Here is a 27,764-nt window from a genome sequence, read left to right on the forward strand (position 1 = left end):
GACACTTCCTGTCGGTGGAACGCATGGAGGCTTTAGCTTGCGTTCCACGTGACGCACTTCCGGTTCGGGAGTTGCGGAAATCAGCGGGAAGGCGTGCGGGTATTTAAATCCCCACACACATGATCCCAGACATGGCGCCTCCTCACTTTAGCGGTATATCCGCACGTTTCCCTGTTACTGCGTCCACATCTACGTCTGCACCTGCGATCATCTACACCACAAGCGGCACTGGGTAAGTCTCTCCTGAGTATCTGGACCATCATTTCCTGTATTTAACTGCTGGCACATAGTGATAGACAGAATCCACCAACAACCTCTGCTTGATTATCTGTATCTTCTATTCCGCAATAGACCGAAGAGAACACTGTCACCTGTGGTCCTAATAGCAATTTCCATTATGATTTCCGTATTTACTTAATATACCCTAGATATGACTGTTCTTCTATAGGAGGATGGCTGCCAATGACTGTGTCCTTGCCAATATTGACCTGGTTTATGGCCTTGAACTGCAGTAGCAGAACTCTGTCATATATTTTCTTTTCACCTTTGTTTACCACTTTTTACTTTATTTTTGCTTATTTTTCGCAAGTAAATCATTATTTCTAGCTCTACAATTACCGTATTTTTCGCCGTATAAGACGCACTTTTTCTTCCCCCAAAATGGGGGAGAAATGCCCCTGCGTCTTATACGGCGAATGCAGTCAGTTTTACATCGCTGGATGCGATGTAAAGCGAGCGGGGACTCGGGGAGGGACTGGGAGGAGGAGCTGGGGCCGGCAATAGCGGCGGGGCGGTGCAGTCACTGTACTAAAGGCCCGCCCCGCCGCTCCGGTGTACTAATAAAATGTCATATTCAATTAATGGTTACTAGATATGCCCCTTTATGCCTAATGGTACCTTAAATCCTAAGCGCATCCGTACAATGCAGGCCGGGCGGGCGGCAGCGTAACTCCCTGATGTCACGTGCCTGCGCCGCCTACTTTATGAATGAAGCAGGCGGCGCAGGCAAGTGACGTCAGTGAGTGACGCGCCGCGCCGGCTGCCCGGCCTGCCGGCATTGTACTAAAGCGCTTAGGATTTAAGGTACTTTTAGGAATAAAGAGGCATATTTAATAACTATTAACTGAATAAGACATATTATATTAGTATACTGGAGCGGCGGGGGATCTGTGGATGGCACAGTTATGGGCTGGGAGGGTCTGTGGATGACACATGTATAACAGTGCCATCCACAGATCCCCCCCCTGTAACAGTGCCAGCCACAGATCCCCCCATAACAGTGTCTGTCATCCACAGTTCCCTCATAACAGTGTCCGTCATCCACAGTTCCCCCCATAACAGTGTCCGTCATCTACAGATCCCCCCCATAACAGTGTCCGTCATCTACAGATCCCCCCATAACAGTGTCCGTCATCCACAGATCCCCCCATAACAGTGTCCGTCATCCACAGATCCCCCCATAACAGTGTCCGTCATCCACAGATCCCCCCATAACAGTGTCCGTCATCCACAGATCCCCCCATAACAGTGTCCGTCATCCACAGATCCCCCCATAACAGTGTCCGTCATCCACAGATCCCCCCATAACAGTGTCCGTCAGCCACAGATCCCCCCATAACAGTGTCCGTCAGCCACAGATCCCCAGTAATAGTGCCATCCACAGACCACCTAGTTCCAAACCCACAGCACACCTTTTGGTTAAAAAATTTTTTTTTCTTATTTTCCTCCCCAAAAACCTAGGTGCGTCTTATACGCCGGTGCGTCTTATACGGCGAAAAATACGGTATGTGTTTGTAACACTGAGAGAAATATATACTTTAAAAATATACAGTCGCTATCATGTATGCTAATGTAAATACCTGATACACTTACTGTACGTTTATTTATTGAATTATCTCTTCTATTTGCTACAGTCTGATGAAGGCACGGATGTGCCGAAACGTCACCATTTACCTTGCCGTAGCAACATTTCATTGCTTGCTGAATAAACAAAAATTGCACTTCGCATAAAACTTGACTGGAGTCTTTGAATTTATTAGTGAAAAGGGGTGGGAACCCTACTCCAGTAAAAAATCCACCGTGCTACAAGGGCTCTGCTTATAATTGATAAATCCCTAACCTGGTGAAGCACCGTGGCAGAAACATGACAAGCGACACGCTTTCATATCAAGATGACGAAATCAGTTCCATCCTATCAAAGGTCACCTTAACAAGTGATTTTTTACAAACACCAAGCTCCGAGTTCAAGGCTAGAGATTTGGAAAGAGAATCTAGAAAACTCCTGAGCTTTGAACTGCACAGCGTAACCATGGCCGAATACCTCAAAGTTAAACGCATACCACGTGGCCTGAGGATACGGACAAGACCGACCTTCTTTAAGGACAATCGGGACTACTGTTCCAAATTTGAACAAATATTGAACAAATGTTCTTTTGACATAATGACTTTAACTCTATCTTTTCTACAACAAGCCATCCTAGACACAAAAGAATTGATCAAAAGTACGGAAGAACAACTACAAGCAATATTATCACAAGAGGACTATGACAAACTTTTGGAAAAACTAAGATCACACCTGGCAACCCAAAGGAAAGAGATCGAGGACACAAAAAGGAATAAATTCCGAAGAGATACCGAAGACTACCGTCTCAGTAGAGTCTATCGATGGCCCGATACACCTTCCACAAATACCAGATGGAGATCTTCTTCAACGGACTCCTCCAACTCAGGATCCAACCGAGACCCAAGCTACCGATCTAGACAAATGGATGCCCGACCTCCTAGAACTCAAAGAAGACCCAACAGAGGAACGTATCCACAAGGACAACAACCGACTACAATAACCACGAGATCCCAGGTAAGGGCACAGTCATTGGTAGTTAACATATCCTCTCAATCACTTAGCCCAGCAGACATGACACTGTTAGAAAAAGGTCTATCCTTTTGTCCTTCCCATACATTAAACACCTTCCAATTAGAATTAGACCTTCATAGATTTTTCAGGCGTATCAGATTGACAACCCATTTCAGTACCATCAAAGAGAAACCCACTCCTCAAACCCCCACAACTCTCATCTCAGTAAAAGACCTATCATTACGAAATAAAAGTACATACATGCCTCCAAAAACCCAACCACCGGTAGAAACTTTTATATCATTGGTCCAAAAGGATATGTCTTCATTCAGAAAAAGTATAGAAAAACAAGAACTGAAATTCACAAGTAACCTTACTCAGATTGACAAACAGGCAATAAAAAATCTATCAACACAAAAAAACTTGATCTTTAAACCAGCCGATAAAGGCGGTGCCCTAGTCATAATGGATAAAGACCATTATATAGCGGAAATTACGAGACAACTCAACGACGAGAACATTTACGAGAAACTCACTCATAATCCAACTGCAGATATAGCCCGCAAAATCAAGGACACCCTTACCCTACATATTGACAAGGGCACCATAGACCAAGAAACAGCCAATTTCCTGATCAATAGACATCCAATTACCCCAGTTTTCTATACCTTACCCAAAATCCATAAGAACCTGCTTAACCCACCTGGACGCCCGATTGTAGCCTCAACCAATTCCATCCTCTCACCGCTGTCCATCTTTCTTGAAAAGATACTGACCCCAGAAATCAAAAAAACTACATCTTTCCTACTTGACACCTCTGCTTTCTTAGATACTCTTAAAAATCTCGGTCCGATACAACAAGACACCATCTTGGTGACCTGGGACGTATGTAGCTTATATACCTCAATCCAACATCACAAAGGCCTGACAGCAGTAGACAAACTTCTCAAAAAAACTGACAAACATCCCAATGTAATCTCTCTATGCAATGATCTACTTTCCATAGTACTACACCATAATTTCTTTCTATTCCAAGATCAATTTTACCTACAGAAACAAGGGACCGCAATGGGATCCAATGTAGCACCCCCATATGCCAACAGCTACATGGCAGATCTGGAAGAGACTCACATATACCCAGATAATACCTTCGCCAGACATGTACAACTCTGGCGAAGGTATATCGATGACATCTTCTGTATTTGGAAAGGGACAACTGAAACACTATTAAATTTTCATGAATTTCTGAATCACATCACACCAGAACTCCAGTTTACCATTCATTTCGACCATACATCAATCAATTTCCTTGACACACTAGTATCCAAAAATCCAGATGGGAGTCTCATAACTGATTTATACAGAAAACCAACTGACAGAAATAACCTATTACACTTCTCAAGTTTTCATCCTACTAGTACAAAAAGATCACTCCCCATGTCACAATTCCAAAGAATCAACAGGATAGTACAGACGGAACCCATCCAAACTAAGAGAATCGAGGAAATGCAAGAACGCTTCAGGGAGAGAGGTTATCCCGCACACTTAATCAGACCATCAACACACCCCCGCAATACTAACCAAACACTGGGCAAACGTATACCATTCGTTCACACGTATCATCCAAACATTAGGAAAATGGAGAACTGCCTTAGAGCACACTGGCATCTCCTGGCCAGAGCATATCCAGACATTGAAGAATTCAAGAATCCAATTCTGATGTGCAATAAACGTCCAAAGAATCTACGGGACATATTAGTCCGAGCAGACATTGGCTCTGCTACCAAGATATCCCGCCAGACATTCCTCAGAACCCCCAAAAAAGGTACATTTCCCTGTCACCACTGCATACAATGCTCACATGTACAAAAAGGCAGTAGCATATCACACCCATACACAGGAAAACTATTCCAAATTAATGATTTTTTCACATGTGATTCTGACTTCGTCGTTTACACTCTCAAATGCCCTTGCGGACTCATTTATGTTGGCGAAACCACCCAAACTATCCGGAACCGAATATGTCAGCATAAATCTACCATACGCAAACCAAATCTGTTACTCCCTGTCCCATACCATTTTAATCAGGCCTCGCACTCGATCTCCCAACTCAAATACCAAATCATAGAGCATGTCCCAGCACCAAGGAGGGGTGGCGATAGAATAAAACTACTAAAACAAAGAGAAGCCTTCTGGATTCACAAATTGGAAAGCATGGAACCGAGGGGTCTCAATAGGGAGTATGAGATACAAACCCTATTATAAGATACATACATATATTAACCAATCTCGTTTTTCTTCACAGGCCCATTGACTCTTCAGGACTACTCCAGTGCCGCAGAATGTATCCTTTTATGTGGTTCGTCATTTCTGGTCTCTATATGTACACATACCATGTCACCAGTTACGCAGTCTTGTTATATCATGTCATTATGTTATATGTTTAATGTTACATATCACTAACTCACATTCATATTCAAGTTCCACCATAACATTGTGTCTTTCCATACACAACCCCTAATACGTTACACGTATCCCTAGACACTTTACCCTATACCCACTATGGACACCAATATATCATCCCTTCATATAGAATACACTTTACTGTCCTCACTATGCTTATTTTCCATACCTATAATTCAATAGACCACACTCTGGTATTCACTACTATAGATAGCCGGTTCTCATTTTCCTACTCACCATACAAACCCAACCTTATAAGTATACCCACAGGACCATCATACAAAATACAGAGTCATGGACATCCCCTATAATATCCCATTCTCCCAATTTATCCACATAGGACCTTATCCAACCCTAGCCAAAAACATTGTTCGAACTCTTCTCATTCCTCTATAGTATTAAACAGCCCCTGCACGGAGCCTTTCCACACTTAAATCCTATTCCTGACATTCCCCATAGAGTTCTGGCCATTGATGCACATTATCTACCAAAATCGATTTTACTCTATTATATCTCATGGATCACATAATAATCAATCCGATTCTCCCCAATACAACACACTTCTACATATATGACTGTGTTCTATGTATTCTATCCATCGCAATGAATCTGCGGGACCTCCCTGCGCTCCACCCAGACACTTCCTGTCGGTGGAACGCATGGAGGCTTTAGCTTGCGTTCCACGTGACGCACTTCCGGTTCGGGAGTTGCGGAAATCAGCGGGAAGGCGTGCGGGTATTTAAATCCCCACACACATGATCCCAGACATGGCGCCTCCTCACTTTAGCGGTATATCCGCACGTTTCCCTGTTACTGCGTCCACATCTACGTCTGCACCTGCGATCATCTACACCACAAGCGGCACTGGGTAAGTCTCTCCTGAGTATCTGGACCATCATTTCCTGTATTTAACTGCTGGCACATAGTGATAGACAGAATCCACCAACAACCTCTGCTTGATTATCTGTATCTTCTATTCCGCAATAGACCGAAGAGAACACTGTCACCTGTGGTCCTAATAGCAATTTCCATTATGATTTCCGTATTTACTTAATATACCCTAGATATGACTGTTCTTCTATAGGAGGATGGCTGCCAATGACTGTGTCCTTGCCAATATTGACCTGGTTTATGGCCTTGAACTGCAGTAGCAGAACTCTGTCATATATTTTCTTTTCACCTTTGTTTGTTTACCACTTTTTACTTTATTTTTGCTTATTTTTCGCAAGTAAATCATTATTTCTAGCTCTACAATTATGTGTTTGTAACACTGAGAGAAATATATACTTTAAAAATATACAGTCGCTATCATGTATGCTAATGTAAATACCTGATACACTTACTGTACGTTTATTTATTGAATTATCTCTTCTATTTGCTACAGTCTGATGAAGGCACGGATGTGCCGAAACGTCACCATTTACCTTGCCGTAGCAACATTTCATTGCTTGCTGAATAAACAAAAATTGCACTTCGCATAAAACTTGACTGGAGTCTTTGAATTTATTAGTGAAAAGGGGTGGGAACCCTACTCCAGTAAAAAATCCACCGTGCTACAAGGGCTCTGCTTATAATTGTTATTAGCATTTGTAACATTCATAAATATTTTTGATTGACCAGCAGGTGGCAGTATACCATTTAGTTTACATTCTTGCACACAAACTTTTTTTTCCCAGTGTCCAATCCATTTTTTATTTTATATTTTTGCAGCCTGTATGATGAACCACTCATTTCATTGGGACTGCAAATTAAAAACGGAAATGACTGTGTCCACATGGTTGTTCTGCAAAGAAATAGAATATATCCTATTATTGTCCGCATTATGGACAAGGATAGGACTGTTATATTAGGGGCCGGCCCTTACATTCCGCAAAACTCAAAGCATTCTCCGGTATCTGTATTTTCGGATTCGCAAGGACCCAACGGTGGTGTGCATGAGCCCTTACTGTAAGTCCGAACTTTATTTTTCTCACTTTATTGCTCCCATTAAATATTTCATACACTGAATTCTTTCTGTAGGAATAAAAACTTTGAGAGTTATCAGTGTGAACGATGTCACACTTTACTACATGTTTAACTATAGCTGCATTGCTTTCTCTGCTCGAATGATCCTCGGTTGGCTACAGGAAATTGACTGATTCGGAGAGTTGTATGCAGCCATTAATCTGCACTCCATTTCTGTAGTTTTCCCTAGTGAATATTAGTTGATCTTTAGGTCAGTAGAAGTCTACCTGCACACGTTGCGAATTCTTGTGAGAAAAAAACGTGACGCAATAGAGCACCAGCAAAGTGAATGAGATTAAATAACTCATGTATAATTAGCTTTTTCTTTCTGTGCGGAAATTGACCTGGATTATGAAATCCTCAGCATGTGAATTGTTTGTGTGGATTTTATTGTTTGCAATGCAAAGGGTGAGATCTGCAGCAAAATGGCATTAAATCCGCAACAAAATCTGCAAGTTCCACGTGCGGATTTTGTGTACAGAAATCTAGTTTTTCTGTTTGTAAATATGCACATGTGTGCAGGCTACTTTCACACTAGCGTTTAAGTTTTCTGTATTAAATTCTGTCATAGGGGCTCAATACCAGGGAAAAAAAAATTGTTTTGTCCCCATTTATTGTCAATGGGGACAAAACTGAACAGAATGCTCCAAAATGCATTCTGTTCTGTTTAGTTGGGTTCCCAGACCGGAGAGCAAACCGCAACATGCTGTATTGTGCTTTCCGTCCTGGGATGCGGAGCAAGACGAATCCAGCATTACCCCCATTGCAAGTAAATGGGGACGGATCTGTTTTCTATGCTACAATAGAAAACTGATCCGTCCCCCATTGACGTTCAATGGAGTTCCTGTCGGATCTGTCTTGGGTATGTTAAAGATAATGCAACCAGATCCGTTAATAATCGATGCAGATGGTTGTATTATCAGTAACGGAAGCGTTTTTGCTGAATCCAGCAAAAACGCTAGTGTGAAAGTAGCCTAAGACGACCATGTGACAGCCACATCTCCTGGACCAACAGAAGCTCATTTGACCCGAAATCACAACATCGTTGTGATTTATGATGCAGGGAGTTCCTGACCGGACTGTGGGTTCAATGTACTATGCTCACTTCACTGAATCATAAGTCACTATAAAGGCTCATGCACACAAATGTGCCCTGTGCTGCGGACTGCAAATAGCGGTCTGCACTGCACGAGCATCGGCCTTGTGCCCGTCGTTTGCAGATGCAGACCCATTCACTTCTGCCATCACACGGGCCAGTTTTCGACGGACGCTGCTCTCTGTGACGGACCGTAGAGGTGTCAGCAGGTAGGCTTGCATCAATTAGCTGACTGCTCGGGCTTTGTAAGCACATACAAACCTAAAGACATCTGAAGGGATCGGATGCCACATTTACTAACATTTAAGCCTGGAAGCGAGGGTAAATGCCAGGTGCAAGGCCTGCCATAGATGCTCCAATTTTCAGCTCATACACATTTTCGTATGTTTGGTCCAAATCTCACCCACATTTTTTTTGAAGACTCATTCATTTCAATTGGGGACGAAACAGTATATCCTTTCCGCGACCCAGCTAAAAAGATAGAACATGTCCTATTGTTGTCTGTTTTGAGCACAAGGATAGGACATTTCTACAGGAGTTTGGAAAAAAAATATTGGCATGAACACGTCTAAGATCCGTGTTTTGCAGATCCCAGTGGTGTGCATAAGCCCTTAGGCGAATCTTACAGCAGCTCAAGGGGGAAGCTAAGACTGGTGTAAAAAGCCGGTCTTAGTAAATGTGCCCCATTGTTTTCTTGGTCTTAGTGCAGCTTAGGGGGAAAAAACCTTCACTGAGAGGTAAGAAAAGGGTTAAGAATTTTTAAAATGATTCACTCTGTGAGCAGTGCAGAAACAAGTGAGTTTCCTGTGACTGTTCCCAGCCTGCTGTTGATTAGCAATGCTCCTCCTGCCCAGGGAGGTGCCTGGATCCATGTAATCAGTAAAGATTGCCAGCTGCATACCCCAGCACAGGGAACATAACTCCCATGCACAGCTGGCTGGACTACTACTACTCACGCCTCTCTACCTGCTGGCCATTGTGACCATGGTAGATATGTGATGACAGAGAACGTCTACTCGGGACGCAAAAGGCCACCTAAAGAGATGGATCTGTGTTTCCATAAGAAAAGGACATGTTCATAGCCATAAGGGAATGGGCGTAAATAATTTCTGGAGATAGGCTGACAAAAGCCTGGTCAGCTTGGCTGCTTCAAGTCATCTATGAAATGTGGATGAAGTGTCTGCCGCAATTGTGATGGTTTTATTAAAATATCGAAGGTCCTGAGCGAAGAGAAGATACACGACCCATATAAGAATGATAGCTGCAATTTGTTCTCTGCTTCTTCTCATTAGTCTGTGCTCCTGCATTGATTTAGGTACTGAGGATGCTCTCCAAAAGGCTGAGGTAAGACCGGATTTTTGGCATGACCGCTTCATGATGTTTCGGACAGTAAGAAAGTATCATGTGAAGAACATTTTAGCTTTCTACCTTTTAAAATGTCCTTAACTTGCTTGTTCTTTTCCAAATGTGCTATAATGTATGTTTAAAACCTAGCATCAGTATGCTAATGTTTGGTTAACAGTTTTAGGCTACATGCACATGACTGTATGTGTTTTGCGGTCCACAAAAGAAAACGGATGACATCCGTATGCCATCAGTTTTTTTTTTTTTTTTGCAGATCCCTTGTAGCAATGCCTAAAATGGACAAGAATAGGACATGTTCTATTATTTTTTTTGCGGGGCTACGGAACGAACATACTGATGCGGACAGCATTGAAATGAATGGGTCTGCATTCTATCCGCAGAAAAAAACGGAACAGACACGGAAACAAACAACGTTCGTGTGCATGAGGCCTTATGCTGCCCCATCAGGTGATCGAGACCTTTATTAAAACACTGGTTCACTTTATTGTGAAGATGAGTCTAAATTAGACGCATCCTCCGGAAGTCTGTGTGCCCCGAGTCGCAAACTATTCCCCTCCTGGGGAGAGATTTATCAAAACTGGTGCAAAGGAAACCTGGCTTAGTTGCCCATAGCAACCAACGGGATTCTACCTTTCATTTTCAAATTTTCAAATTTTTTCAGTTTTATGCCTTCGATTGACGTGTACGTACTGAGAGGGAAAAAAAAAAAAAAGGGTCCAACCTGCAATTTTCATAAGGGGGATGTGTACCCTTGCAAAGAATGTGGTCGCTGGTTCATACATTGCACTAGTATCAGTAGATCTCCTCCATTATTTTGCGGTGTTCAGGCTATGTTCACATGGGCAAAGGAGAAAAAAAAATCTGTAGCGGAAGACAAGTTGATTTTGGTGACAGTTTTGTAATTTGTTGGTGTCTTTATTGGAGTTTTTACAAGTGTTATATAAAGAGTTTTTGAGTGAGGTTCTGCATCCCCACTGACTTCTATGGAAACCACCATAAAATCTGCTTCAGAGTAATATGTCAGTCATGTCCTAGAGTTTGCATGAGTTTTGCACATTGAAGTCAATCTGAAGATGTTGAATGTGGAATTGTCAGAAGCTTGCAGTAAAGGTACAGATGGGTGTTACCAGTTGGGAGGGGGTGGTGTCCCTGTACAGTCTTGATTGGACAGAGTCAGACACCCCCACTGCTGGTAATACCCATCAGTAACTTTACTGCATAGAGCCAAAGGACTAGATGCTCCAGAATCATTACATGGGGAATGCAAATAGTTACCAAAACTGACTTGTCAGGAGAGATGACAGATCCTCTTTTTAAAGTCTTGTTTGTTCATAAAAAAATTCCCATAAGCCACAATCAGCACATGGTGCAATTTTCTAGCATGCGCTGTCATTATCCCTGCAACAATTCTGGGACTTGATGCAGATAATCCCTCTATAGTATCTCGACCTTCCATTACAGAGAATAGGTTTAAAAGGGGTTCCATCCATAGCTGCTCAGCGGAAAGCTCCATCTCCTTTGTAACGGACTGAGGTCATCGCTGCAGTCCAATACAAAGTAGATGGAGCTGTCCGCTTCTGACGATAGAAATATTGCTGAACAGACCCCGCTGATCAGCTAGTGATAACATATCCTACGGATAGGCCATCACTTAGCAAAAGGTGAACAACCCCTTTAAGTACAGCTCCCTAATATATAATATGTACCTATAACCCAAATTAATCCCTGATATCAACTTGCAGAATACAGCAGTCAGATACTCATTAAGAGTCTTCCGCTTCAGAGCGTAACATAGAGAACATGATTAGGGATGAGCGAACTCGAACTGTATAGTTCGGGTTCGTACCGAATTTTGGGGTGTCCGTGACACGGACCCGAACCCGGACATTTTCGTAAAAGTCCGGGTTCGGGTTCGGTGTTCGTCGCTTTCTTCGCGCTTTTGTGACGCTTTCTTGGCGCTTTTTGAAAGGCTGCAAAGCAGCCAATCAACAAGCGTCATACTACTTGCCCCAAGAGGCCATCACAGCCATGCCTACTATTGGCATGGCTGTGATTGGCCAGAGCACCATGTGACCCAGCCTCTATTTAAGCTGGAGTCACATAGCGCCGCCCGTCACTCTGCTCTGATTAGCGTAGGGAGAGGTTGCGGCTGCGACAGTAGGGTGAGATTAGGCAGATTAACTCCTCCAAAGGACTTGATTAACTGATCGATCTGCAGCTGTGGATCATTGAGCTGCTGATCCTCAATTGCTCACTGTTTTTAGGCTGCACAGACCGTTTGTCAGTCTCATTTTTCTGGGGTGATCGGCGGCCATTTTGTGTCTTGTGGTGCGCCAGCACAAGCTGCGACCAAGTGCATTTAACCCTCAATGGTGTGGTTGTTTTTTGGCTAAAGCCTACATCAGGGTGAAGCTGTCACACCAAGTGCATTTAACCAGCAATAGTCTGTTCATTTTTTGGCCATATACAAAATCAGGGGCAAGCTGCGCCTGTCACCAAGTGCATTTAACCCTCAATGGTGTGGTTGTTTTTTGGCTAAAGCCTACATCAGGGTGAAGCTGTCACACCAAGTGCATTTAACCAGCAATAGTCTGTTCATTTTTTGGCCATATACAAAATCAGGGGCAAGCTGCGCCTGTCACCAAGTGCATTTAACCCTCAATGGTGTGGTTGTTTTTTGGCTAAAGCCTACATCAGGGTGAAGCTGTCACACCAAGTGCATTTAACCAGCAATAGTCTGTTCATTTTTTGGCCATATACAAAATCAGGGGCAAGCTGCGCCTGTCACCAAGTGCATTTAACCCTCAATGGTGTGGTTGTTTTTTGGCTAAAGCCTACATCAGGGTGAAGCTGTCACACCAAGTGCATTTAACCAGCAATAGTCTGTTCATTTTTTGGCCATATCCCAGTCTAATTCTGTCACTAAATCCATACCGGTCACCCAGCGCCTAAATACTAGGCCTCAAATTTATATCCAGCTAAATCTGTCCCTAGTGCTGTAGCTGGGCGAGTTATTTAGTGTCCGTTCAAGCACATTTCTTGTTCTGGGTTGAAATACAATTCCCAATTTAGCAATTTCATAATTTAGTGGTTCCTGCTATATCAGAGCTCTTTGAAATCTATCCCAAAAAGGGTATATAATATTGAAGGTGCACATAGGGTCATTCAGAGTAACTTCACACACACCCGCTACTGTGTATTTCCAAGTCTAATTCTGTCACTAAATCCATACCGGTGACCCAGCGCCTAAATACTAGGCCTCAAATTTAATTCCCTCTAAATCTCTCGTTACCCACCGCTGTACTGTTGTTGCTGGGCAAGATATTTAGTGTCCGTCAAAGCACATTTTTTGTTCTGGGTTGAAGTACAATTCCCAATTTAGCAATTTCATAATTTAGTGGTTTCTGCTATATCAGAGCTATTTGAAATCTATCCCAAAAAGGGTATATAATATTGAAGGTGCACATAGGGTCATTCAGAATAACTTCACACACACCCGCTACTGTGTATTTCCAAGTCTAATTCTGTCACTAAACCCATACCTGTCACCCAGCGCCTAAATACTAGGCCTCAAATTTAAATCCCTCTAAATCTCTCGTTACCGTTGTCCTGTTGTAGCTGGGAAAGTTATTTAGTGCCCGTCAAAGCACATTTTTTGTTCTGGGTTGAAGTACAATTCCCAATTTAGCAATTTCATAATTTAGTGGTTCCTGCTATATCAGAGCTATTTGAAATCTATCCCAAAAAGGGTATATAATATTGAAGGTGCACATAGGGTCATTCAGAATAACTTCACACACACCCGCTACTGTGTATTTCCAAGTCTAATTCTGTCACTAAATCCATACCGGTGACCCAGCGCCTAAATACTAGGCCTCAAATTTAATTCCCTCTAAATCTCTCGTTACCCACCGCTGTACTGTTGTTGCTGGGCAAGATATTTAGTGTCCGTCAAAGCACATTTTTTGTTCTGGGTTGAAGTACAATTCCCAATTTAGCAATTTCATAATTTAGTGGTTTCTGCTATATCAGAGCTATTTGAAATCTATCCCTAAAAGGGTATATAATATTGAAGGTGCACATAGGGTCATTCAGAATAACTTCACACACACCCGCTACTGTGTATTTCCAAGTCTAATTCTGTCACTAAACCCATACCTGTCACCCAGCGCCTAAATACTAGGCCTCAAATTTATATCCAGCTAAATCTGTCCCTAGTGCTGTAGCTGGGCGAGTTATTTAGTGTCCGTTCAAGCACATTTCTTGTTCTGGGTTGAAATACAATTCCCAATTTAGCAATTTCATAATTTAGTGGTTCCTGCTATATCAGAGCTCTTTGAAATCTATCCCAAAAAGGGTATATAATATTGAAGGTGCACATAGGGTCATTCAGAGTAACTTCACACACACCCGCTACTGTGTATTTCCAAGTCTAATTCTGTCACTAAATCCATACCGGTGACCCAGCGCCTAAATACTAGGCCTCAAATTTAATTCCCTCTAAATCTCTCGTTACCCACCGCTGTACTGTTGTTGCTGGGCAAGATATTTAGTGTCCGTCAAAGCACATTTTTTGTTCTGGGTTGAAGTACAATTCCCAATTTAGCAATTTCATAATTTAGTGGTTTCTGCTATATCAGAGCTATTTGAAATCTATCCCAAAAAGGGTATATAATATTGAAGGTGCACATAGGGTCATTCAGAATAACTTCACACACACCCGCTACTGTGTATTTCCAAGTCTAATTCTGTCACTAAACCCATACCTGTCACCCAGCGCCTAAATACTAGGCCTCAAATTTAAATCCCTCTAAATCTCTCGTTACCGTTGTCCTGTTGTAGCTGGGAAAGTTATTTAGTGCCCGTCAAAGCACATTTTTTGTTCTGGGTTGAAGTACAATTCCCAATTTAGCAATTTCATAATTTAGTGGTTCCTGCTATATCAGAGCTATTTGAAATCTATCCCAAAAAGGGTATATAATATTGAAGGTGCACATAGGGTCATTCAGAATAACTTCACACACACCCGCTACTGTGTATTTCCAAGTCTAATTCTGTCACTAAATCCATACCGGTGACCCAGCGCCTAAATACTAGGCCTCAAATTTAATTCCCTCTAAATCTCTCGTTACCCACCGCTGTACTGTTGTTGCTGGGCAAGATATTTAGTGTCCGTCAAAGCACATTTTTTGTTCTGGGTTGAAGTACAATTCCCAATTTAGCAATTTCATAATTTAGTGGTTTCTGCTATATCAGAGCTATTTGAAATCTATCCCTAAAAGGGTATATAATATTGAAGGTGCACATAGGGTCATTCAGAATAACTTCACACACACCCGCTACTGTGTATTTCCAAGTCTAATTCTGTCACTAAACCCATACCTGTCACCCAGCGCCTAAATACTAGGCCTCAAATTTAAATCCCTCTAAATCTCTCGTTACCGTTGTCCTGTTGTAGCTGGGAAAGTTATTTAGTGCCCGTCAAAGCACATTTTTTGTTCTGGGTTGAAGTACAATTCCCAATTTAGCAATTTCATAATTTAGTGGTTCCTGCTATATCAGAGCTATTTGAAATCTATCCCAAAAAGGGTATATAATATTGAAGGTGCACATAGGGTCATTCAGAATAACTTCACACACACGCTTCTGTGCATTTCCAAGTCTAATTCTGTCACTAAATCCATACCGGTGACCCAGCGCCTAAATACTAGGCCTCAAATTTAATTCCCTCTAAATCTCTCGTTACCCACCGCTGTACTGTTGTTGCTGGGCAAGATATTTAGTGTCCGTCAAAGCACATTTTTTGTTCTGGGTTGAAGTACAATTCCCAATTTAGCAATTTCATAATTTAGTGGTTTCTGCTATATCAGAGCTATTTGAAATCTATCCCTAAAAGGGTATATAATATTCAAGGTGCACATTGGGTCATTCAGAATAACTTCACACACACACGCTTCTGTGCATTTCCAAGTCTAATTCTGTCACTAAATCCATACCGGTCACCCAGCGCCTAAATACTAGGCCTCAAATTTATATCCCGCTGAATTTGAATACAATACATTGGGCCAAATAATATATTTGTTGTTGTGGTGAACCATAACAATGAGAAAAACATCTAGTAAGGGACGCGGACGTGGACATGGTCGTGGTGGTGTTAGTGGACCCTCTGGTGCTGGGAGAGGACGTGGCCGTTCTGCCACATCCACACGTCCTAGTGTACCAACTACCTCAGGTCCCAGTAGCCGCCAGAATTTACAGCGATATATGGTGGGGCCCAATGCCGTTCTAAGGATGGTAAGGCCTGAGCAGGTACAGGCATTAGTCAATTGGGTGGCCGACAGTGGATCCAGCACGTTCACATTATCTCCCACCCAGTCTTCTGCAGAAAGCGCACAGATGGCGCCTGAAAACCAACCCCATCAGTCTGTCACATCACCCCCATGCATACCAGGGAAACTGTCTCAGCCTCAAGTTATGCAGCAGTCTCTTATGCTGTTTGAAGACTCCGCTGGCAGGGTTTCCCAAGGGCATCCACCTAGCCCTTCCCCAGCGGTGAAAGACATAGAATGCACTGACGCACAACCACTTATGTTTCCTGATGATGAGGACATGGGAATACCACCTCAGCATGTCTCTGATGATGACGAAACACAGGTGCCAACTGCTGCGTCTTTCTGCAGTGTGCAGACTGAACAGGAGGTCAGGGATCAAGACTGGGTGGAAGACGATGCAGGGGACGATGAGGTCCTAGACCCCACATGGAATGAAGGTCGTGCCACTGACTTTCACAGTTCGGAGGAAGAGGCAGTGGTGAGACCGAGCCAACAGCGTAGCAAAAGAGGGAGCAGTGGGCAAAAGCAGAACACCCGCCGCCAAGAGACTCCGCCTGCTACTGACCGCCGCCATCTGGGACCGAGCACCCCAAAGGCAGCTTCAAGGAGTTCCCTGGCATGGCACTTCTTCAAACAATGTGCTGACGACAAGACCCGAGTGGTTTGCACGCTGTGCCATCAGAGCCTGAAGCGAGGCATTAACGTTCTGAACCTGAGCACAACCTGCATGACCAGGCACCTGCATGCAAAGCATGAACTGCAGTGGAGTAAACACCTTAAAACCAAGGAAGTCACTCAGGCTCCCCCTGCTACCTCTTCTGCTGCTGCCGCCTCGGCCTATTCTGCTGCTGCCGCCTCGGCCTCTTCCTCCGCCTCTGGAGGAACGTTGGCACCTGCCGCCCAGCAAACAGGGGATGTACCACCAACACCACCACCACCACCACCTCCGTCACCAAGCGTCTCAACCATGTCACACGCCAGCGTTCAGCTCTCCATCTCACAAACATTTGATAGAAAGCGTAAATTCCCACCTAGCCACCCTCGATCCCTGGCCCTGAATGCCAGCATTTCTAAACTACTGGCCTATGAAATGCTGTCATTTAGGCTGGTGGACACAGACAGCTTCAAACAGCTCATGTCGCTTGCTGTCCCACAGTATGTTGTTCCCAGCCGGCACTACTTCTCCAAGAGAGCCGTGCCTTCCCTGCACAACCAAGTATCCCATAAAATCAAGTGTGCACTGCGCAACGCCATCTGTAGCAAGGTCCACCTAACCACAGATACGTGGACCAGTAAGCACGGCCAGGGACGCTATATCTCCCTAACTGCACACTGGGTAAATGTAGTGGCAGCTGGGCCCCAGGCGGAGAGCTGTTTGGCGCACGTCCTTCCGCCGCCAAGGATCGCAGGGCAACATTCTTTGCCTCCTGTTGCCACCTCCTCCTTCTCGGCTTCCTCCTCCTCTTCTTCCACCTGCTCATCCAGTCAGCCACACACCTTCACCACCAACTTCAGCACAGCCCGGGGTAAACGTCAGCAGGCCATTCTGAAACTCATATGTTTGGGGGACAGGCCCCACACCGCACAGGAGTTGTGGCGGGGTATAGAACAACAGACCGACGAGTGGTTGCTGCCGGTGAGCCTCAAGCCCGGCCTGGTGGTGTGTGATAATGGGCGAAATCTCGTTGCAGCTCTGGGACTAGCCAATTTGACGCACATCCCTTGCTTGGCGCATGTGCTGAATTTGGTGGTGCAGAAGTTCATTCACAACTACCCCGACATGTCAGAGCTGCTGCATAAAGTGCGGGCCGTCTGTTCGCGCTTCCGGCGTTCACATCCTGCTGCTGCTCGCCTGTCTGCGCTACAGCGTAACTTCGGCCTTCCCGCTCACCGCCTCATATGCGACGTGCCCACCAGGTGGAACTCCACCTTGCACATGCTGGACAGACTGTGCGAGCAGCAGCAGGCCATAGTGGAGTTTCAGCTGCAGCACGCACGGGTCAGTCGCACTACAGAACAGCACCACTTCACCACCAATGACTGGGCCTCCATGCGAGACCTGTGTGCCCTGTTGCGCTGTTTCGAGTACTCCACCAACATGGCCAGTGGCGATGACACCGTTATCAGCGTTACAATACCACTTCTATGTCTCCTTGAGAAAACACTTAGGGCGATGATGGAAGAGGAGGTGGCCCAGGAGGAGGAGGAGGAGGAGGAGGAAGAGGGGTCATTTTTAGCACTTTCAGGCCAGTCTCTTCGAAGTGACTCAGAGGGAGGTTTTTGGCAACAGCAGAGGCCAGGTACAAATGTGGCCAGCCAGGGCCCACTACTGGAGGACGAGGAGGACGAGGATGAGGAGGAGGTGGAGGAGGATGAGGATGAAGCATGGTCACAGCGGGGTGGCACCCAACGCAGCTCGGGTCCATCACTGGTGCGTGGCTGGGGGGAAAGGCAGGACGATGACGATACGCCTCCCACAGAGGACAGCTTGTCCTTATCCCTGGGCAGCCTGGCACACATGAGCGACTACATGCTGCAGTGCCTGCGCAACGACAGCAGAGTTGCCCACATTTTAACCTGTGCGGACTACTGGGTTGCCACCCTGCTGGATCCACGCTACAAAGACAATGTGCCCACCTTACTTCCTGCACTGGAGCGTGATAGGAAGATGCGCGAGTACAAGCGCACGTTGGTAGACACGCTACTGAGAGCATTCCCAAATGTCACAGGGGAACAAGTGGAAGCCCAAGGCCAAGGCAGAGGAGGAGCAAGAGGTCGCCAAGGCAGCTGTGTCACGGCCAGCTCCTCTGAGGGCAGGGTTAGCATGGCAGAGATGTGGAAAACTTTTGTCAACACGCCACAGCTAACTGCACCACCACCTGATACGCAACGTGTTAGCAGGAGGCAACATTTCACTAACATGGTGGAACAGTACGTGTGCACACCCCTCCACGTACTGACTGATGGTTCGGCCCCATTCAACTTCTGGGTCTCTAAATTGTCCACGTGGCCAGAGCTAGCCTTTTATGCCTTGGAGGTGCTGGCCTGCCCGGCGGCCAGCGTTTTGTCTGAACGTGTATTCAGCACGGCAGGGGGCGTCATTACAGACAAACGCAGCCGCCTGTCTACAGCCAATGTGGACAAGCTGACGTTCATAAAAATGAACCAGGCATGGATCCCACAGGACCTGTCCGTCCCTTGTCCAGATTAGACATTAACTACCTCCCCATAACCATATATTATTGGACTCCAGGGCACTTCCTCATTCAATCCTATTTTTATTTTCATTTTACCATTATATTGCGAGGCTACCCAAAGTTGAATGAACCTCTCCTCTGCCTGTGTGCTAGGCCTAAATATATGCCAATGGACTGTTGCAGTGGTGGGTGACGTGAAGCCTCATTCTCTGCTATGACATGCAGACTGATTCTCTGCTGACATGAAGCCAGATCCTCTGTTACGGGAGCTCTCTCCTCTGCCTGGGTGCTGGGCCTAAATTTATGACAATTGACTGTTGCAGTGGTGGGTGACGTGAAGCCTGATTCTCTGCTATGATATGAAGACTGATTCTCTGCTGACATGAAGCCAGATTGTCTGTTACGGGACCTTTCTCCTCTGCCTGGGTTCTGGGCCTAAATTTATGAAAATTGACTGTTGCAGTGGTGGGTGACGTGAAGCCTGATTCTCTGCTATGATATGAAGACTGATTCTCTGCTGACATGAAGCCAGATTGTCTGTTACGGGACCTTTCTCCTCTGCCTGGGTTCTGGGCCTAAATTTATGAAAATTGACTCTTACAGTGGTGGGTGACGTGAAGCCTGATTCTCTGCTATGATATGAAGACTGATTCTCTGCTGACATGAAGCCAGATTGTCTGTTACGGGACCTCTCTCCTCTGCCTGGGTGCTGGGCCTAAATTTATGACAATGGACTGTTGCAGTGGTGGCTGACGTGAAGCCTGATTCTCTGCTATGACATGCAGACTGATTCTCTGCTGTCATGAAGCCAGATTGTCTGTTACGGGACCTCTCTGCTCTGCCTGTGTGCTAGGCCTAAATATATGCCAATGGACTGTTGCAGTGGTGGCTGACGTGAAGCCTCATTCTCTGCTATGACATGCAGACTAATTCTCTGCTGACATGAAGCCAGATTGTCTGTTACGGGACCTCTCTCCTCTGCCTGGGTGCTGGGCCTAAATTTATGACAATGGACTGTTGCAGTGGTGGCTGACGTGAAGCCTGATTCTCTGCTATGACATGCAGACTGATTCTCTGCTGTCATGAAGCCAGATTGTCTGTTACGGGACCTCTCTGCTCTGCCTGTGTGCTAGGCCTAAATATATGCCAATGGACTGTTGCAGTGGTGGCTGACGTGAAGCCTCATTCTCTGCTATGACATGCAGACTAATTCTCTGCTGACATGAAGCCAGATTGTCTGTTACGGGACCTCTCTCCTCTGCCTGGGTGCTGGGCCTAAATTTATGACAATGGACTGTTGCAGTGGTGGCTGACGTGAAGCCTGATTCTCTGCTATGACATGCAGACTAATTCTCTGCTGACATGAAGCCAGATTGTCTGTTACGGGACCTCTCTCCTCTGCCTGGGTGCTGGGCCTAAATATATGCCAATGGACTGTTGCAGTGGTGGCTGACGTGAAGCCTCATTCTCTGCTATGACATGCAGACTAATTCTCTGCTGTCATGAAGCCAGATTGTCTGTTACGGGACCTCTCTGCTCTGCCTGTGTGCTAGGCCTAAATATATGCCAATGGACTGTTGCAGTGGTGGGTGACGTGAAGCCTCATTCTCTGCTATGACATGCAGACTGATTCTCTGCTGACATGAAGCCAGATTGTCTGTTACGGGACCTCTCTGCTCTGCCTGTGTGCTAGGCCTAAATATATGCCAATGGACTGTTGCAGTGGTGGGTGACGTGAAGCCTCATTCTCTGCTATGACATGCAGACTGATTCTCTGCTGACATGAAGCCAGATTGTCTGTTACGGGACCTCTCTGCTCTGCCTGTGTGCTAGGCCTAAATATATGCCAATGGACTGTTGCAGTGGTGGGTGACGTGAAGCCTCATTCTCTGCTATGACATGCAGACTGATTCTCTGCTGACATGAAGCCAGATCCTCTGTTACGGGAGCTCTCTCCTCTGCCTGGGTGCTGGGCCTAAATTTATGACAATTGACTGTTGCAGTGGTGGGTGACGTGAAGCCTGATTCTCTGCTATGATATGAAGACTGATTCTCTGCTGACATGAAGCCAGATTGTCTGTTACGGGACCTTTCTCCTCTGCCTGGGTTCTGGGCCTAAATTTATGAAAATTGACTCTTACAGTGGTGGGTGACGTGAAGCCTGATTCTCTGCTATGATATGAAGACTGATTCTCTGCTGACATGAAGCCAGATTCTCTGTTACGGGACCTCTCTCCTCTGCCTGGGTGCTGGGTAGTGTTGAGCGCGAATATTCGAAAAGCAAATTTTTTTCGCGAATATCGCAACTTCGCGATTTCGCGAATATTTCGAATATAGTGCTATATATTCGTAAAAACGAATATTCGTTTTTTGTTTCCCCCCCCCCCCCACAAAATTACAGTACACATATAATTGATTGTTTCCCAAAGGTCCAACAGCTCAGATCTTACTCACATTGCCTAGAAAGTGATTGAGGCGCGAATCTTCGTAAGGCGATTTTATTAGCGCACATGCGAATATCGGCACGTCCCAGAACAGAGGCAAAGGGCTTTGCATTCATACATTAGTGAATTGAGTTGCGAATCTTCGTAAGGCGATTTTATTAACGCAAATGCAAATATCTACACTTGTCCCCAGAACAGAGAGGCAAAGGCCTGTGCATTCATATAGTATAGCACCATATTCGCGAATACGTAGAACTTCGTAAAATTCGATTTACGAATATTCGTATTTTTTATTTTACTTTCCACCTTACAGATTACATTGATCTGTACTCTGTCAACTACTGTCATCACCCCCCACTGTATCTCGATTGATTCCCAAAAGTCTCACATTCCCTAGAAAGTGATTGAGGTGCGAATCTTCGTAAGGCGATTTTATTAGCGCACATGCGAATATCTACACTTGTCCCAGAACAGAGGCAAAGGGCATTGCATTCATACATTAGTGATTGAATTGAGTTGCGAATCTTCGTAAGGCGATTTCATTAGCGCACATGTGAATTTTGCATAGCATATGTATTATGCGATAATTCGAATTATCGCATATGCGAAATAATAACGAATTTGAATAATCGCGAATATTTTACGAATATTCTTTCGAATATTCACAAAATTTCGCGAATTCGAATATGGGACATGCCGCTCAACACTAGTGCTGGGCCTAAATTTATGACAATGGACTGTTGCAGTGGTGGGTGACGTGAAGCCTGATTCTCTGCTATGACATGCAGACTGATTCTCTGCTGACATGAAGCCAGATTGTCTGTTACGGGACCTCTCTCCTCTGCCTGGGTGCTGGGCCTAAATATATGCCAATGGACTGTTGCAGTGGTGGCTGACGTGAAGCCTCATTCTCTGCTATGACATGCAGACTAATTCTCTGCTGACATGAAGACAGATTCTCTGTTACGGGACCTCTCTCCTCTGCCTGGGTGCCGGGGCCTAAATATCTGAGAATGGACTGTTCCAGTGGTGGCTGACGTGAAGCCTCATTCTCTGCTATGACATGCAGACTAATTCTCTGCTGACATGAAGACAGATTCTCTGTTACGGGACCTCCCTCCTCTGCCTGGGTGCTGGGCCTAAATATATGCCAATGGACTGTTGCAGTGGTGGCTGACGTGAAGCCTCATTCTCTGCTATGACATGCAGACTAATTCTCTGCTGACATGAAGACAGATTCTCTGTTACGGGACCTCCCTCCTCTGCCTGGGTGCTGGGCCTAAATATATGCCAATGGACTGTTGCAGTGGTGGCTGACGTGAAGCCTCATTCTCTGCTATGACATGCAGACTGATTCTCTGCTGACATGAAGCCAGATTCTCTGTTACGGGACCTCTCTCCTCTGCCTGTGTGTGTGCTGGGCCTAAATATATGCCAATGGACTGTTGCAGTGGTGGCTGACGTGAAGCCTCATTCTCTGCTATGACATGCAGACTGATTCTCTGCTGACATGAAGCCAGATTCTCTGTTACGGGACCTCTCTCCTCTGCCTGTGTGTGTGCTGGGCCTAAATATATGCCAATGGACTGTTGCAGTGGTGGCTGACGTGAAGCCTCATTCTCTGCTATGACATGCAGACTAATTCTCTGCTGACATGAAGACAGATTCTCTGTTACGGGACCTCCCTCCTCTGCCTGGGTGCTGGGCCTAAATATATGCCAATGGACTGTTGCAGTGGTGGCTGACGTGAAGCCTCATTCTCTGCTATGACATGCAGACTGATTCTCTGCTGACATGAAGCCAGATTCTCTGTTACGGGACCTCTCTCCTCTGCCTGTGTGTGTGCTGGGCCTAAATATATGCCAATGGACTGTTGCAGTGGTGGCTGACGTGAAGCCTCATTCTCTGCTATGACATGCAGACTGATTCTCTGCTGACATGAAGCCAGATTCTCTGTTACGGGACCTCTCTCCTCTGCCTGTGTGTGTGCTGGGCCTAAATATATGCCAATGGACTGTTGCAGTGGTGGCTGACGTGAAGCCTGATTCTCTGCTATGACATGCAGACTAATTCTCTGCTGACATGAAGACAGATTCTCTGTTACGGGACCTCCCTCCTCTGCCTGGGTGCTGGGCCTAAATATATGCCAATGGACTGTTGCAGTGGTGGCTGACGTGAAGCCTCATTCTCTGCTATGACATGCAGACTAATTCTCTGCTGACATGAAGACAGATTCTCTGTTACGGGACCTCTCTCCTCTGCCTGGGTGCCGGGGCCTAAATATCTGAGAATGGACTGTTCCAGTGGTGGGTGACGGGAAGCCAGATTCTCTGCTATGGAACCTCTCTCCAATTGATTTTGGTTAATTTTTATTTATTTAATTTTTATTTTAATTCATTTCCCTATCCACATTTGTTTGCAGGGGATTTACCTACATGTTGCTGCCTTTTGCAGCCCTCTAGCTCTTTCCTGGGCTGTTTTACAGCCTTTTTAGTGCCGAAAAGTTCGGGTCCCCATTGACTTCAATGGGGTTCGGGTTCGGGACGAAGTTCGGATCGGGTTCGGATCCCGAACCCGAACATTTCCGGGATGTTCGGCCGAACTTCTCGAACCCGAACATCCAGGTGTTCGCTCAACTCTAAACATGATACATCACTGCGCTGAACTGTAAATATAACTTCAATATAATCTACATAAGAGTGCGTTCACATGAACGTATCCGTTTTCGGTTGTGTGCATCCCACACTTTTAGCAGGTCCTATTGAAAAGATGCTTATTCTTGTTCGCAAAATGGACACGAATAGGACATGCTCTATAATTTGCTGCATAAGGATGTGGCCCTAGAAAAATTAATAGGTCTGCGTTCAATCCGTAAAAGAAATGCGAATCATATGAAGACCGTGAATGCACACTAAGAAAATGAAATCTAAGCTCCAATACAATATGGTATTGCTTTTTAAGTCACAGCTGGCTGGTCTGCCAGCTTTCTGTCATGTATTGCAGTTATCATAGCTGCATGGAGTATGTTTTCAGTAAGAGGCACAGCCTAGTTTTCTAGAAAAGCAGCCAAAACTAACAGTTTACATTGGTGTTCTGTGAAATCATAATTACCATGATTTATTCAGGTTCCATTACGGAAGATATCATATGTTTGTCTGCAGCTCAGCCAGTTATGATATTTTGTAAGCTTTTCTGTACTGTACATTATATAAAATGTCATGTTACATTCTAACTTGCTTTAAGGAACAAGTTGTGGATCCAACTGCGGGGACCCCCACCGATCACAAGAATATTGGCCATATTAAAACACATACATTTTTTTCTTTTTGAGTACAGAGCTGTGTTTTTTTTTTTGTTTTTGTTTTTTTTTTTGCGGGATGGTCTGTAGTTTTTTATTGATTTATGCATTAGCATTGGAGCCTATAAAAATGTTACTGCTCTCCTATGGAACCTATGTTCGGCAGCCTTGGATCATTCAGGAGAACTGAGGCTGCTGCACACAACATCTGGCTCCCCCGATCCTTGCACGGCCTGGAGCTCTGAGATGTTGTGGTCACATTTGACAATGGCATATGAGGGGTTAAATGTGTGCGACATTATTGACGATTGCATATATAAGCCTCAGGTGGTGCATCCTATTTGCGGGTGCCATGTTTAACCATGTGACTTCCTGACCAGGGCCGTAGTACTACGGCGTGCTAATCGGGTAGGAGCTGCACCCGCCCGGTCAGCTGAAGGAGACCGGCTGTTCCCGTTAGCCGGTCCCCTGCTGTATGCGCCGGCATCAGTGAAAACACAGATGTCGGTGCATTAACCCTCACTATGCAGCGGTCAGCGCTGACCGTGGCATGTGTGGGTTGTGTGGAAGGAGGGAGCTCTCCTTCCCCATCGGGTCCCCGCACTGCGGTGGCAGGGAAGGCAGCGCATCGGGGGTGGCAGGGAAGGCAGCGCATCGGGGCTGCCTTCCATGTAAGCCTGTGAGATCCAGCCCCCTGGATCTCACAGACAAGAAACTGTAAGTATACAGTCCTGATAAAAAGTTTAAGACTTGAAAAATGGCAAAAAATCATATTTTACATGTTGGATCTTAACAAGGTTCCAAGTAGAGCTTCAACATGCAACAAGAAGTAATGAGAGTGAGACAAAACATTTTTGGAGCATTCAATTAATTTAAAATAGCGATTAAACTGAAACAGACTGTTTTTCAGCTGATCAAAATTTTAGGACCACATGCCTTTAAAAGGCCAAATCTGTGCAAAGATGTGGATTCATTGTCATTTTCTGTCAGGTATTCACACGTTATGATGGCAAAGGCAAAAAAAAATCTCCCTTTTTGAACGTGGTTAGGTTGTTGAACTGCATAAGCAGGGTCTTTTACAGCGCGCCATCACTGCTGAGGTGGGACGCAGTAAAACAGTCATTTGGAATTTCTTAAATGATCCTGAGGGTTATGGAACAAAAAAGTCAAGTGGAAGACCCCATAAATATGGCTCTCAGAAAATGGCAACTCAAAACAAGATTTCATTCTGTTCAAAAATGCATTTACTGTGTAAAACTTAATAAAAATAATAGATATATTGGGTATCGCCGCATCCGTAACAACCTGCTCTATAAAAATATCACATTATATACCCCCTCAGGTGAATACTGTACAAAATGTTTTTTTTTTAAACTACGCCAAAACAGCCTTTTTTTTTCACTTTGCCTCACAAAGTGTGTAATACCAAGCGATCAAAGTCGTATGTACCCTAAAATGGTACCAATGGAAACATCACCTCATCCTGCAAAGACAATCACTCAAAAAATAAAAACGAGTGGCACTCGTAAACCAATCCATCAAAATCTGCACTGCAAAAGTCATATGGCTTCTTTTAATTTTGATTCCTGCCATGTGCCCCCACAGCAGTTTACCACCACATATGGGGTGTTGCCGTATTCAGGAGAAAATGGGTAACAAATTATGAGGTGCTTTTTCTCCTGTTACCCCTTGTAAAATGAAAAATTTGGGGCTAAAGCAACATTTTATTGGAAGAAATGAAACTTTTCAAGCCAAGTGTTTCAGCCAAGTGTTTTCAAATGCCGTAAAATGCTTAGGGGGTCAAAGTTCTCAGTATCCCCATTAATATATTCTTTGAAGGATGTAGTTTTCAAAATGGGGTAAATTTTTGATGGTTTCCACTGTAGGGTTATGTCAGGGTCTCTTCAAATACAAAACGGTGCCCAAAAATCATTCTAGCACTATCTGCCTCCAAAACCCATATGGCCCTGCTTTCCTTCTGGCCACGTGTCCATAGAGCAATTTACCACCACATATGGGGTATTACTGTAAACTTCAGAATCAGAGTAATGCACATTGAGGTTTAGTTTGCCGTTGACCCTTGCTGTGTTGCAAGAAAAGATTGATTAACATGAAAAATCTGCATAAAATATGACATTTTGCCTCTATTTTTTTTTAATTCTTGTGGAAAACCTTAAGGGCTAACAGTTTGCAACATCAGTGTTGAATAATTTGAGGGGTGTAGTTTTTAAAATGGGGTCATTTTTGGGTGGTTTCCGTTATGTAAGCCTCTCAAAATCACTTTATAACTGAATTGGTGCTTAAAAAAGCAAACATATGGGGAATGATGACTGATAACTATCTCCGATGTGGACCAAAACAACGGTCGTGTGCATGTAGCCTTGAAAGTAGAGAAATTCTAATTTAGAAAATTGAGAATTTTTCAAAATTTGGGGTAAATTTGGGATTTTTTTTATTTATAAATAAAGGAAAAATATATTGACTCAAATTTACCACTGTCATGAAGTGACACATGTCAGATTTGCAAAAAATGGCCTGGGCAGGAAGGTGAAAACTAGTCCGGGGTAGAAAGGGTTAAATACCTGACTGCTGATATAAATTTGCGTTAACAGGTTGGGAAGGGGTTAGAGAGCAGGCACAGTCACTGCTGATGTTTTGCAGGGTGGTCATAGCCATGGAAATGAGAAGTGTATAATGACATGTAAAAATTA

At 44.6% G+C, this 27,764-nt stretch overlaps 2 protein-coding genes across 2 annotated transcripts in view; both read left to right on the plus strand.

Annotated features, from left to right (window-relative positions):
* Positions 1-1,798: 1,798 nt before the first annotated feature.
* Positions 1,799-6,858, plus strand: LOC122933362. The gene is made up of 3 exons (XM_044288322.1): positions 1,799-2,857; positions 5,160-5,198; positions 6,382-6,858. Exons 1-2 carry the CDS (start codon positions 2,144-2,146, stop codon positions 5,166-5,168), a joined length of 723 nt encoding a protein of 240 aa, XP_044144257.1. The 5' UTR covers positions 1,799-2,143; the 3' UTR covers positions 5,169-5,198; positions 6,382-6,858.
* A 2,426-nt stretch (positions 6,859-9,284) lies between these two features.
* The window catches only part of MMP28 (matrix metallopeptidase 28), a 75,078-nt gene continuing 56,598 nt past the window's right edge, over positions 9,285-27,764 (plus strand). The window contains exon 1 of the mRNA XM_044288149.1: positions 9,285-9,761. Within this exon, the coding sequence (XP_044144084.1) occupies positions 9,672-9,761 (90 nt within the window). The 5' untranslated portion in view covers positions 9,285-9,671. The remainder of the gene's footprint in view (positions 9,762-27,764) is intronic.

This window comes from Bufo gargarizans, chromosome 3, assembly GCF_014858855.1.
Source record: "Bufo gargarizans isolate SCDJY-AF-19 chromosome 3, ASM1485885v1, whole genome shotgun sequence".
NCBI classification, from domain to species: Eukaryota; Metazoa; Chordata; class Amphibia; order Anura; family Bufonidae; genus Bufo; species Bufo gargarizans.

What these genes read in the sequence shown, in the direction of transcription:
- LOC122933362 (XM_044288322.1), top strand. Translation starts at nt 2,144, where the DNA reads ATGACAAGCGACACGCTTTCATATCAAGATGACGAAATCAGTTCCATC.